Source organism: Lates calcarifer, linkage group LG7_1 (genome assembly GCF_001640805.2).
Source record: "Lates calcarifer isolate ASB-BC8 linkage group LG7_1, TLL_Latcal_v3, whole genome shotgun sequence".
Lineage (NCBI taxonomy): Eukaryota > Metazoa > Chordata > Actinopteri > Centropomidae > Lates > Lates calcarifer.
The window spans coordinates 880902-893503 of NC_066839.1; the positions used below are offsets into that span (position 1 = coordinate 880902).

A 12602-nucleotide genomic window follows, 5' to 3' on the forward strand; every position below is an offset into this window, starting at 1 on the left:
CGCCATCTTGTGGTCACACAGGTGAGATATATATGTATTTGTGTGTGTGTGTATATATATATATATATATATACACACACACACACTTTTTCTTTTTTCTTTTTCAGTTTAGTGGGTGTGCCTTATAGTCAGGTGCGTTCAATAGTCCGGAAATTACGTTAGTTATGATTTTTGAGTGGATTTTCAAAAACATTAATATAAGATAAAATAATCCTTTATTAGTCCCACAATGGAGAAATTTACATTCTACATGACATTCTATAAAACATGCAGAGAGCTGGATGCTGCTGATTGGATCCTGACAGTAACAACAGCAGAGTGAACTGAGACTAAAATATGAATCAAACTGAATGAAAATCATTTTACAAAAGTCTTCAAATGTTGATCATCAAAGTGATGAAATCAGACAAATGGATGTTTAGAGTCTGAGTCTGAGACAGATCTGCTTCACAGTGCAGAGTGTGTGTGATGGTGAACAGAGTCAACTTTAATTTCAGCAACTGACCTGGAGTCCGTCAGTGTTTCTGTCCACAGACTCTCACACCTACAGATCACACAGGGACACTGAGGAACCAAACCCTATCAAGAACCCAGGATACAGAGGTTCAGTGAATGTGGTGTTGAAGGTGTGGAGGTGGATCAGTTTGTCAGAGGAGACTCTGTAGAAGGACAGAGAGCCAGCAGGACAGTCCACATACACTGCTACTCTGTTAGAGACAGAGGAGGAGGAGGAGAGGGATGTTTTTATATTACTGTGCCTGACAGAGTAACCATCAGAGCAGCTCAGACACCAGGAGTGATCATTTCCTCCAAACAAACAGTCATCACTGCTTCCTTTTCTTCTGATTCCTCTGTAAGTCACTGATATACGGACACCTTCTGTCCACTCGACCTCCCAGTAACAGCGACCAGTCAGACCAGTTCTACACAGCAGCTGAGGACAGTCATCAAATCTGTCTGGATGATCAGGATATGACTGATCCTCTCCCCATGTCACCTTCCTGTTGTTGTCAGACAGTTTGAGTTTTCTGTTCACTGTGTTTGTGTCCAGTTCCAGTTCACAGGCGTCTGATGGAGAGAACAAGACACAACACAGCTGCAGTTTATCATCAGTTGATTTATCAACTACTTTACTGACAATTACTGAAAGTAAATCATTCAAACTTCCATTTCATCTTCAACTGTGAATAATGTTTGACTCCATTTAAATGAAAATCCAACATCAACAGTGACTGAACATGAGAGTTAAGATGTCAGCAATATTCTGCTTTTTGTTCTGGTGTGGACCCGAGGATGACAGCTAATGGAGATCCACATCAAAACACATGTAGTGAATAAAGTCTGACTAATAAAACTGGCTCATCATCTTCCACTGCAGCACAAAGAAGCTCTGAACCATCTGCTTTCTAAAACTGTTATTACCTCCACCACAGAGCTCACATTCAGCACAAGTCACACCTTGACCATCAACCTCAAACTGTCCTCTGCTACAAAACATTGTGTCTGCTTCAGCAGTCTGTAGACCTGTCAGTGGAGAGTTTTACCCATCATGCCTCAGTGATAAGTTCTCTAATAATGTCAGAGCAGCTGTCATTACACACAACCACTGAGCACTTTATAGTGTGTTTGATGTATGTTTTATACATTTCTCAGCCTATTTTCCATTTGCATCTCATAACCTGCAACTGCTCTAGAAAACCATGTGTATATTTAATAGTTTTGTTGGATCGCTGTATTCAGTCAGAAAACAGAAGCCAAATCCTGCATGAAACTCTGGAGAAATTCATCTTTGTTACTATGGTCAAGAAAATGTAAAAATCTGTGTTCTCATGAATCAAACTTAAAACACACTCACACTTCCTCACACCAGGTCTCAGTCTCTGTGGTCCACCATGGTCCATCCTGGAGGAAGAGACAGAGACAGAATCAACTTCATTCACCTTCACTCAGATCCATCATTAAACATGAAGCAGAGTTCATCAGTCAGAGAAACAGTGAGAGCTGCTGTTGTCTGTCCAATCAGTTCTTACCTGAGAGTGTCCAGTCTCCAGTGTGGATCCTCCAGTCCAGCAGACAGCAGCTTCACTCCTGAGTCTCCTGGATGATTGTAGCTCAGGTCCAGCTCTCTCAGATGGGAGGGGTTGGAACTCAGAGCTGAGGCCAGAGAAGAACAGCCTTCCTCTGTGATCAGACAACCTGACAGACTGAACACACACACACACACACACACACACACACACACACACACACACACACACACACAAAGCAAATGGTTAGATGGTTCGAATTCTTTGTAGATCATCGTCACATTGATTCAGTAGTTGTACGTCACCAGAGTGAAATCTTCACCTGAGTGTTTCCAATTTACAGTGTGGACTCTCCAGTCCAGCTGTAAACAGCTTCACTCCTGAATCCTGCAGGTCATTGTTACTCAGGTCCAGGTCTCTCAGACTAGAGGACTGGGAGCTGAGAACTGAGGACAGAGCTTCACAGCTTCTCTCTGAGAGGTTACAGCCACTCAGTCTGAAGAGGAATCAGCAAAACAAACAAACAATCAAACAAACAAGAAAAGAAATCCAAAGAAATGTTTTTTGTCTTAACTAAAGAAACAGATATAGTTGTATGTATATGTGTGTGTGTGTGTGTGTGTGTGTGTGTGTTATGTGTATATAGCCACATACAGAGCTTTATTTGAAGCTTTGACCACTGGCAGCAGCCTCAGAAGAGCCTCCTCTGAAGCAGAGTATTTCTTCAGGTCAAACACGTCCAGATCTTTTTCTGATGACAGTAAGATGAAGACCAGAGCTGACCATTGAGCAGGAGATAGTTTATCTGTGGAGAGACTTCCTGAACTCAGGTACTGTTGGATCTCCTCCACTAGAGAACGATCATTCAGTTCATTCAGACAGTGGAACAGGTTGATGCTTTTCTCTGGAGACAGATTCTCACTGATCTTCTTCTTAATGTACTGGACTGTTTTCTGATTGGTCTGTGAGCTACTTCCTGTCTGTGTCAGCAGACCTCGTAGGAGAGTCTGATTGGTCTGCAGTGAAAGACCCAGGAGGAAGCGGAGGAACAAGTCCAGGTGTCCATTTGGACTCTGTAAGGCCTTGTCCACAGCACTCTGGTAGAGATGTGCTGGTTCAGGTTTGTCTGGGAAGACTTTAGACCACAAGGAGGAGAAAAGTCCAATTAACCAGTATGATGATTGTTCCTCTGACATCAGATTGACTCCAGAGTTGATGAAGGTCAGATGGACATGAAGAGCAGCCAGAAACTCCTGAACACTCAGATGGACGAAGCAGAACACCTTGTCCTGGTACAGTCCTCTCTCCTCTTTAAAGATCTGTGTGAACACTCCTGAGTACACTGAGGCTGCTCTGATATCGATGCCACACTCTGTCAGGTCTGATTCATAGAAGATCAGGTTTCCTTTCTGCAGCTGCTCAAAAGCCAGTTTTCCCAGAGACTCAATCATCTTCCTGGTCTCTGGACTCCAGTGTGGATCTGTCCCAGATCCTTCATCATACTTGACGTTCTTTTGTTTAGACTGAACCACCAGGAAGTGGATGTACATCTCAGTCAGGGTCTTGGGCAGCTTTCCTCCCTCTCTGGTTTTCAACACATCCTCCAGAACTGTAGCAGTGATCCAGCAGAAGACTGGGATGTGGCACATGATGTGGAGGCTTCGTGAGGTCTTGATGTGGAAGAAGATCCTGCTGGCCTGATCCTCATCTCTGAACCTCTTCCTGAAATACTCCTCCTTCTGTGGGTCAGTGAACCCTCTGACCTCTGTCACCATGTCAACACACTCAGGAGGGATCTGATTGGCTGCTGCAGGTCGTGTGGTTATCCAGAGGCGAGCAGAGGGAAGCAGTTTCCCCCTGATGAGGTTTGTCAGCAGCACGTCCACTGAGGTGGACTCTGTAACATCAGTCAGGATCTCAGTGTTGTGGAAGTCCAGAGGAAGTCGACACTCATCCAGACCGTCAAAGATGAACACAACCTGGAACTCTTCAAACCTGCAGATTCCTGCTTCTTTGGTTTCAGTAAAGAAGTGATGAACAAGTTCCACCAAGCTCAACTTTTTCTCTTTCAGCACATTCAGCTCTCTGAAAGTGAATGGAAATGTGAAGTGTATGTCCTGGTTGGCTTTGTCTTCAGCCCAGTCCAGAGTGAACTTCTGTGTTAAGACTGTTTTCCCAATGCCAGCCACTCCCTTTGTCATCACTGTTCTGATTGGTTCATCTCTTCCAGGTGAGGCTTTAAAGATGTCTTCTTGTCTGATGGTTGTTTCTGGTCTGTCTGGTTTCCTGGATGCTGTTTCAATCTGTCTGACCTCATGTTCATCATTGACCTCTCCAGTCCCTCCCTCTGTGATGTAGAGCTCTGTGTAGATCTGATTCAGAAGGGTTGGGTTTCCTGCGTTAGAGATCCCCTCAAACACAAACTGGAACTTCTTCTTCAGGTTTGACTTGAGTTTATTTTGACACACTGCAGCTGCAGTTCCTAAATGAACAAATAACAGCTGATATTAGTATCTGCATAGCAATTCTTAAGAAAAGGTAAACATTTAAAATATATTATCTATCTATCTATTAGTCTACTAATAATAAACCTCATCAGTGGACAACAAACAGCTTGTGACTGTGTTTAGAAGAATTAATAGATCTGATGCAGATGAGTGCAGCATATTTGAAGCAGAGTTTAGAGATGTAAACTTCTATCATGTTGCTTTCAATTCCTCTCTCCATCATGTTAAATCTGTTAAAAACCTACTGCTCTGCAGACAGTCAGCCAGCTCCTCCTGCTTCATTCTCCTCAGGAAGTTCACTGTGATCTTCAGAAACGCCTCTCTGCTGCTCGTCTGGTCCTCCTCCTTACTGTTCAGCACGTCCTCATCATAATCTGGACTCAGAACTCTTTGGACTCTCTTCAGCTCTTTTTTCACAAAAGTGACAATGTTTTCCTCCAGCGGCTGGAACAGAATAATATACTGTGTAAACTTCACTTTCAGTAAAAACTTCATCAGGTACCATCAGATCACCCATCACCAGTGTTTTGATGGTTCTGTACCATCTGCCACTGTAGCATCTCTTTTCATAACTACATAGACAGAGTTAACCAAGTCATGACTACCTGTTGACCTAAGCTAACTGATTTCAACATAATTTCTAGTTGCTTTGATGGTAAAAAAGCAGAGGTCCAGATCATCCATCCCAACAACCCCCAACAAATACAGAAAAATATGGTCTCATCATAACATTAAGTTAACCATGAAAAATCAGGGAACTATTTCTGACTATGACATTTGAAGAAACATTTTGAGTTGCTAAGGGCAACTGAGAGATGAACAAAAGGAAAAAGAACAGCACCAACGGGGCTCATAACAGAGGCCTCCTCCTCTGCCATGGACTGAAACCAGGATGGGGAACACCATTAGGCCGAGGCAACTAGAGGAAACAAACTAGTAAGAGTCCATGTAGAGACACACTTAGTGTGGCTTAGCCAAAATGGTCATCCTATTCCACAAAGTTTCCACAAAGAGGCTGGAAATTCTATGACCACATCTTGTCTTGAAATGATCCAACAACAAAACTAACTGTGGAGTTAGATACTTGATGAAAACAGAGAACAGAGTAACAGCATGAGGCAGGCAGTGTGAGTCGCTCCGATTCTGTCCACTCCGGTGTCAGGTGAGAACTGTATGCTAGTCGTGAGAATGGACAAATTACTGGTGGTATGACGAGTTAAAACTGACTGACAGTGTCAACAGGCTGGCAAGAGAGATAATGGAACTGTGACCAACGCCAACTTTATATCTGAAGTGTTTCTGCTATACACATTATGTAGCGGTGGCCCGCTGCAGGGAAATTATTGCCGCTGATATTCTAAAGTTGCAAAACACCCGGTTGAGCAAAGGAGGAGAGAGAGGAAGAAGAGAAAATGGTAGAACTAGCAAACATTTAGTTAAATTTGTATTTGTATTTTCTACTGGGACAAATCAGTTTTAATCAGCTGTGTCTGTCTCTACCGGCTCTCTGTCAGTCTCATGTTATTCCTCCTCAGTGTATCAGCATTTGAAAAATCACCACAGGCAGCAGAATGACCAATGTCAAGTTACTGCAGAGAAGACAAGATAACATAGTGCTACTATTTGTTCTGTGAGAATTGTTCTGTGGTTCATTATGTGTATATTCTTCACATTTATTGTTAGAATAAATACACGTTGGATCATATTACACACACACACACACACACACACACACACACACACACACACACTGATCCTTGGATTAGTACACAGAGCAGTTAATATTTCAATGATATGTTAGATGGTAACGCTTCATCACACGTTTTACATGTATATAACGAATCTTTGAATCTTAAAATCTTCAATAACACTTTTGAAGAAGTAGTTCTGCCCCTGCTCACCACTCCCTAATAATAATCCTTCTAGTCTAAAGAGTGCAGCATGAGACTGTCAGTAGTTTAGTATTAACTGGTGGCCGTTGTAATCAGCAGTAGAATCTGTGGATGAACATTTACACACCATAAATATGGAGTCCAAGTCTGTGTGATGCTGCTCGGTGGACTGACCACTGGGAACCTCTGAGCTCTCCTGCAGAACTCTGTGGAGAGAAGATGAAGGTTTAGAGCATCAAATCACACAAACACACAGCTTGTTGACAGGTGTTGTTTTCTATGAATATTAATAGAAACACAACACTGGATGAAGTGTTAGACCAAGATTTGATACATTTTCTCAGTAGAATTGGACAACTGCAGAATTATCAGCTTTACCTGTTTTCTTTTAAGTCAATAAGACGACCCTTAGACCGGTCACTCTTCATGGACACACAGCTGGTTAGATCAGACTGCTCTCCACTCTTAAAGTCAATAAGACGACCCTTAGATCTGTCACTCCTCATGGACACAAAGCTGGAATCAGGATCAGGTCCAGGTCCAGGTCCAAGAGAGTCTGGTCTCTGCTGCTCTGGGCTGAAACACAACACACACAGAGCAGTGAGTGTGAATAATGATGGTAGAGTGATGTGTGTGCTGAGCTCTGACATGGAGAAGAGTCATGGACAGTAGAGATCCTCATCTCACCTCTGAGCTTTGGTCTGGCTCTCATGTTCCCCACACAGAGTGGTTTTAGAGGGAGGGACTCCCTCCTCTCTGTCCTCACTCTGATTCATAGCAGAGCCTCCACCTTCACACAAACACAACAACATCATCATTACAACTGGATCTACATCACAGGACACAATACTTATTTCAGGATAGTTTGACATTTTTAATGTGCAATAATGTTTACAAAGTTACATAATTTTTTTTTTTGGTCAGGTGAGAAAATGGACGCAGAGAGAAGTGAACATCATGTGTCATGTCTGTGGCTGAGGACAGAAAACATCAAAAAGACAAAATACTGAAAAGAGATATTATTTTCTGCGACTGAAAGAGAGAGAGAAGTATTATTTAATTTGCACAGCAATGTGCTAGATGCAGTGTATGTGCAGAATTTTGCATGCAAATGATCTGAAAATGTCTTAAAACATATAAAGTCTAGTCTTTATTGACATTTTTAGTTGGCTGGTTTGTGATATTAGATTTGACATCGCTAAAAGAGAGGAACATGGATAGGAGGTTATTTTTAATTCACATACAGTTCAGACACATAGTAATAGTTTTCACAGTTACACCCAGATTTTCGAAGATGCAAAGTTTAACGGATAAAATGGGTGTAGATTTTTATGTGTGTCCTCCCCCGGTCTTTAAAACAGCTCCAGTTCGGGAGCTTCGGGGGGTCTGGGACCCTATCAACTATCATTTGGCGAGAGGCGGGATACACCTTGTACGGATCGGCAGTCCATTGCAGGGCCAACACATACAGACAACCAACCACACTTCACACTCACATTCACACCTACGGGCAGTTTAGAGTTATCAATTAACCTAAGCATGTCTCTGGACTTTGGACGGTGGAAACCACTGCACCACCGCGCCCTGCCCCAGGCCAGCTCTGACTTATATCACAATGAAGTTTGATATTCACAGCAGACATTCAGTTTAAAAGCCCAACAACAACTGCTGTTCACAGTTCACAGTGAACAAAGCAGTATTATTAACCAGTACTGAATGTTTACCTTCACCTGTAGCCTACGCACTTTCAAAAAACAGCAGAAGAAAACAAAAACAATCAGATGAAATCGAATTAGGAAGTTACGTTTTTCCGTCCGTTCAAAGTTAACTTTAACACTTTTAAGAACAATGATAAATGTTTCTAAAGAAAACACGAAAGTACTAATGGCTACCCTCCCGTTTCTACTGTGTTTCAGTGACGCAACACAGTGTGATCAAAGTGATTCCTGTTGATCAGACATTTACAGATTTCTCTCGGAGGATTCTCACCTGCTGAACTCACTTCAGGTCGACTTACAGACACTTTCCACCTTCATGTGTAGAGGAAACATTTGGAGAGAAGAAGCTGCTTGTTCTCCCTCATCAGTCCTGGAGTCTGAGTCAATCTGATCTGAGGACGACGTTACTTCCTCAAAAATGGCTCTGATAAAGTTGGGAGAATTCTAGACCAGATGATGTAGTTCTATTACCTGTCCACTAGATGGTGGCAATTCACCATTCCACGCACTGAATATCAGCTCAGCAGAGACAGATGGAAATGAGGTGCACCAGTGTGGATATATGCAGGTCTCAGTGGATGGAACTCAACACAACAAACATCAAACAGCACTGACAGAGTCATGGTTGTTAACTGGAGGTCAGTCCAAAACAGGTGAACTACAGGCCTCCATTATAATCTCTGATACTGTGATTCACTACAGCAGTGAGTAATCAGAGCAGAGCCTCCATTTTGATCCAGTGGTGACAGCGAGTCAGTGCAGACTATGAACATTTACCTTTATAAAAACACAGCAGCAGTGAAAGGGTTGGAGTGGAGAAAAAGTCACTGAATTAACAGTATTCCATTTAATTCAGTGTGATTCACTCATTCATCACTGACCAATGCTCAATAAAGAGCTGGAATAAATAAAATCTGTGTGTTACATTAAACATTTTAAAATGTATTTCCTCATTAAAAGTAGATAAAAAGCACCTCCTGCAGGTCGACTTACAGACACTTTCCACCTTCATGGTGTAGAGGAAACATTTGGAGAGAAGAAGCTGCTCATTCTCCCTCGTCAGTCCTGGAGTCTGAGTCAATCTGATCTGAGGACAGAGTCACACCCTCATAACTTCAGAGTCCAAGTCTAAAAATCAGTGAATGACAAACTGGTGGAACAGAGGTTGTGAAGAGGGAAGAGAGACAGAGCTGTGTCATGTATGCATCAACAATTACATGAGTTATTTTCTGTCCTCTCTCCAGATAAAGAAGGAAATCTAACCCTGACAGCTCACAGACAGACACAGCCACTGTTATGAGTGTCAGTGGCTGCTGCTGAGACAAGATGGATTTACCCTTTCATTCCTCTGGATGAATGAAAACAGCTGTAAAATGTTAAAAAAGCTGCTCATAATTGAAGTTCTACCTCTGTTCTGGAAAATTTCCTCAGTTGTGAGTCTGTGCCTTGTGTTCGGAGATCACCCAGAACAGGAAGAGAAACCATTTTATCTTTAAGGAAAAAAAAAAAAGCTGTGGTTGTCCACCAGGTGGCAGTGTTGTAAAGGAATCAGATCATCCTGCTCCTGCACTGCAAAACATCCAGGATGAAAACCAGCTGATACTGATGGAACATAAATACCTCTGTCATCATTTATACTTATTTTCTTTTGTAAATTCTCACCTCTGTGGTTTGTGGGTGGAAATGATCATTTCCCTAATGAATTCTCTGTCATTAAACAGTGTGGTGAATCTCAGACTGGAGTAAAACACTTTTTTTTTTCAATAAATCATAACAATACAACTATTAACATAATGATTTCTTCTTCCAGATGTGCAGGGAAATCCTCCATCACAGTTTTCTACTGCAGGCTGCAGAGGGTTCAGTGCCTTGCTTAAGAGCACTTATACTACCCTCTGAAAGGTGCACATGGTTCAGTTCACTCTGCAGCAGGATGATGACTTGACATGAACTTTGAAGCAACTGAGTCATTGAGAAGTAAAATCAGAGGATCAAGGATCAGCAGTGTTTCAGAATAGTTTCATATTTACAATTTAACATGGCTGCACAGCTAATATAACAACAGTTAGAAACACTCACATAAATGATTGATAGGGACAAAAATCTTTAGAATCGCTCAGTATTGATCAAGAACAGTGAACCTGCCACCATGAACATGAAGATGGGAACATGGGAAATAAAGTCCAGGTTCCAGAATACTGTAAGTTTGACTCTGCTTCTATGTTGCAACAGACAGGGTGAGCACTTGTCAAAAACGAATTCTCCTCAGTTCTGCAAATAAAAATGATTCCAGTGAAGTCTTATCTGGTTGTCTTTAATTATGAAATATAGTAACTGTGTATCTGTACAGATGTGACTGTACTGTATGTACAGAGCTCAGCTTCCCTGTAAATGTCAAGTACAGCTACTCAATCTGATGATTTATTGATTATTGATTTGATCTGCCCACAATGCCCACACTGCTGTAGTCATTTAATTGAACTTCACACCTCTGTAACTTTTACTGCTGTTGTACCTCATCCTGACGCAGCAGGCTCCTCTGTCCACAACATGGCAGCCAGTTGCTCCAGAGGATGATTCCTTCTTGAACCGACACCAAACAGCTTGTTGTCTGATGACTAATTCATCCGACTTCAGGAATCTGGAGGAAATTTGGAGCTGGCAGAACAATATGTGGTTACATTTGAAGGTTGCATTTCAAATTTCAGCATAAACAGATGTTTTTTTTTTTCAGCACAGGACCACTCTTGAAGTCTCAGCTTTGTAACACGTGGACAACAAATCAAGTTCAGCTCGATCAGACACTATTTGTTTGTTGTTTGTGAAGAACAGCTGTCCCGTCTGTAAATATCTGAAGAGTGAAGTCAAACTGAAAAGTAATGGGCCAATAAAATTAAATCACCCACATGCTGAAGTGCCTTTGACCTTTGACCTTTGTGTAGACTATTATTACTGCTCCAACAATGACCACTGGTGAAACCATCACCTGCGGGGTCACAGGTTCAGCCTCTCAGCCAATGTTTAGGATTTAAGGATTACGGATTTAAGATGATGCAAGGTCATAAAATCCACAAATACTAAATCGTTCTTACCTCTTATAGTGCAACAGACCTGTTATTTAGTTTTACCCAATGCTGCCCACTTAATCCTCTGCTCATTAACATTCCAAAATGATACAATATCATATACATCCATCTTGACTCCATTTCACTCATTTCACAGTCAGTTAATCTTCTCATTAGTTTCTTGATTAATCTGTGAATCATATGAGCTATAAAATGTCAGAAATATTTATCCTCTGAGGGCCACAGGAGGCTGGAGACAATTCTGGACAGATCACCAGTCCATCACAGAGCTGACATAAAGAGACAAACAACCATTAACACTCACAATCACACCTAAAGACAATTTAGAGTTACTGATTAATTTGCATGTCTTTGGACTGTGAGAGGAAGCTGGAGGAAACTCAGACACACACAGGGAGAACATGCAAACCTCCATAGAAAAGCCCTGACTGAACCGGGGTTTGAACCCAGAACCTTCTCCCTGTGAGAGGACGCTGATAACCAAACCTAGAAATTAATTATGTAGATGATAAATACATGGTCAGACTAGACAGTGAATAATTTTCTGTAAATGAACAAAGCAATGAATTCATTCAGAAGCATGAAACAGAAAAATCTGCTTCACTTTTGTGATAGGATTTATCAGAATGGCACAGCAGGTGTCTGACTTTATGTTAACGTTAGTGTTTCTGTTTAGTAGATATTAAAAGAAACTCCTTCCTGTAGCGATGTTTCGAGACCCAAAGTTCTAACTGAGCAGAGTTTAATATTTTATTTTCTGTCTGTGGCTCTGACTTTGATGGAATGAGCTTATTAAATACAGTTTATCATACATGCTGTTGCTTTTCTATGATTTGAAATGGTTTTTGTTAAAGGCGGCTACAGACAGAGATATGTATTGTATAGATAAATCAAAAACAACAATAGTATTTGTTTTTTCAGTGTCCTTCTGGGTAAAGTTTTCTTACCTCTGGAACAAATCCAGGAGCGTCCAGTTTCACTTTGGCTCATATTTCTAAAAGTTTTTGGGAGAAAAGCACAAGTGAGTAGGAGCTGAGCCAGAGCCTGAAGCAGTGATTTATGTCATACAATAATGTCGTCAATATCAGAGACATGTGGCAGTTTGAAGGGTTTTCCACAGGATCGTCTTGAAACGCTCCTGCATGTAAATTTCAACAGTGCATCATCAAGAAACTTAACTGCCCTCTGCCCAGTGCTGCAGTCACAAGGTGGATCACCACAAGAATCACAAAATCACAACAAGATACAGAATTCAACTGTTGTCTTTAATATGTTTATGTAATTAAAAATCTTTAACAAAATAAATATCCTGCAATAAAATAATCTACATACATATATGATGCTATACATTTTGAAAGGCTTGTGTTCAGAA

The 12602-nt window shown here is 41.4% G+C and overlaps 1 protein-coding gene across 2 annotated transcripts; it reads right to left on the reverse strand.

The window, feature by feature from the left end:
- Positions 1-198: 198 nt before the first annotated feature.
- Positions 199-8583, reverse strand: LOC108882227 (NLR family CARD domain-containing protein 3). 2 transcript variants are annotated; one of them, XM_018674600.2, is made up of 10 exons: positions 8416-8583; positions 7114-7216; positions 6805-7002; positions 6554-6632; positions 4780-4978; positions 2682-4509; positions 2350-2523; positions 2031-2204; positions 1856-1902; positions 199-1068 (listed from the first exon to the last, which is right to left on the reverse strand). In XM_018674600.2, exons 2-10 carry the CDS (start codon positions 7200-7202, stop codon positions 545-547), a joined length of 3312 nt encoding a protein of 1103 aa, XP_018530116.1. In that variant the 5' UTR covers positions 7203-7216; positions 8416-8583; the 3' UTR covers positions 199-544. The 2 variants fall into 2 exon arrangements, with proteins under 2 accessions (XP_018530116.1, XP_050927567.1); XM_051071610.1 differs by having other exon boundaries at positions 8429-8579.
- Between the last annotated feature and the right edge of the window lie 4019 nt (positions 8584-12602).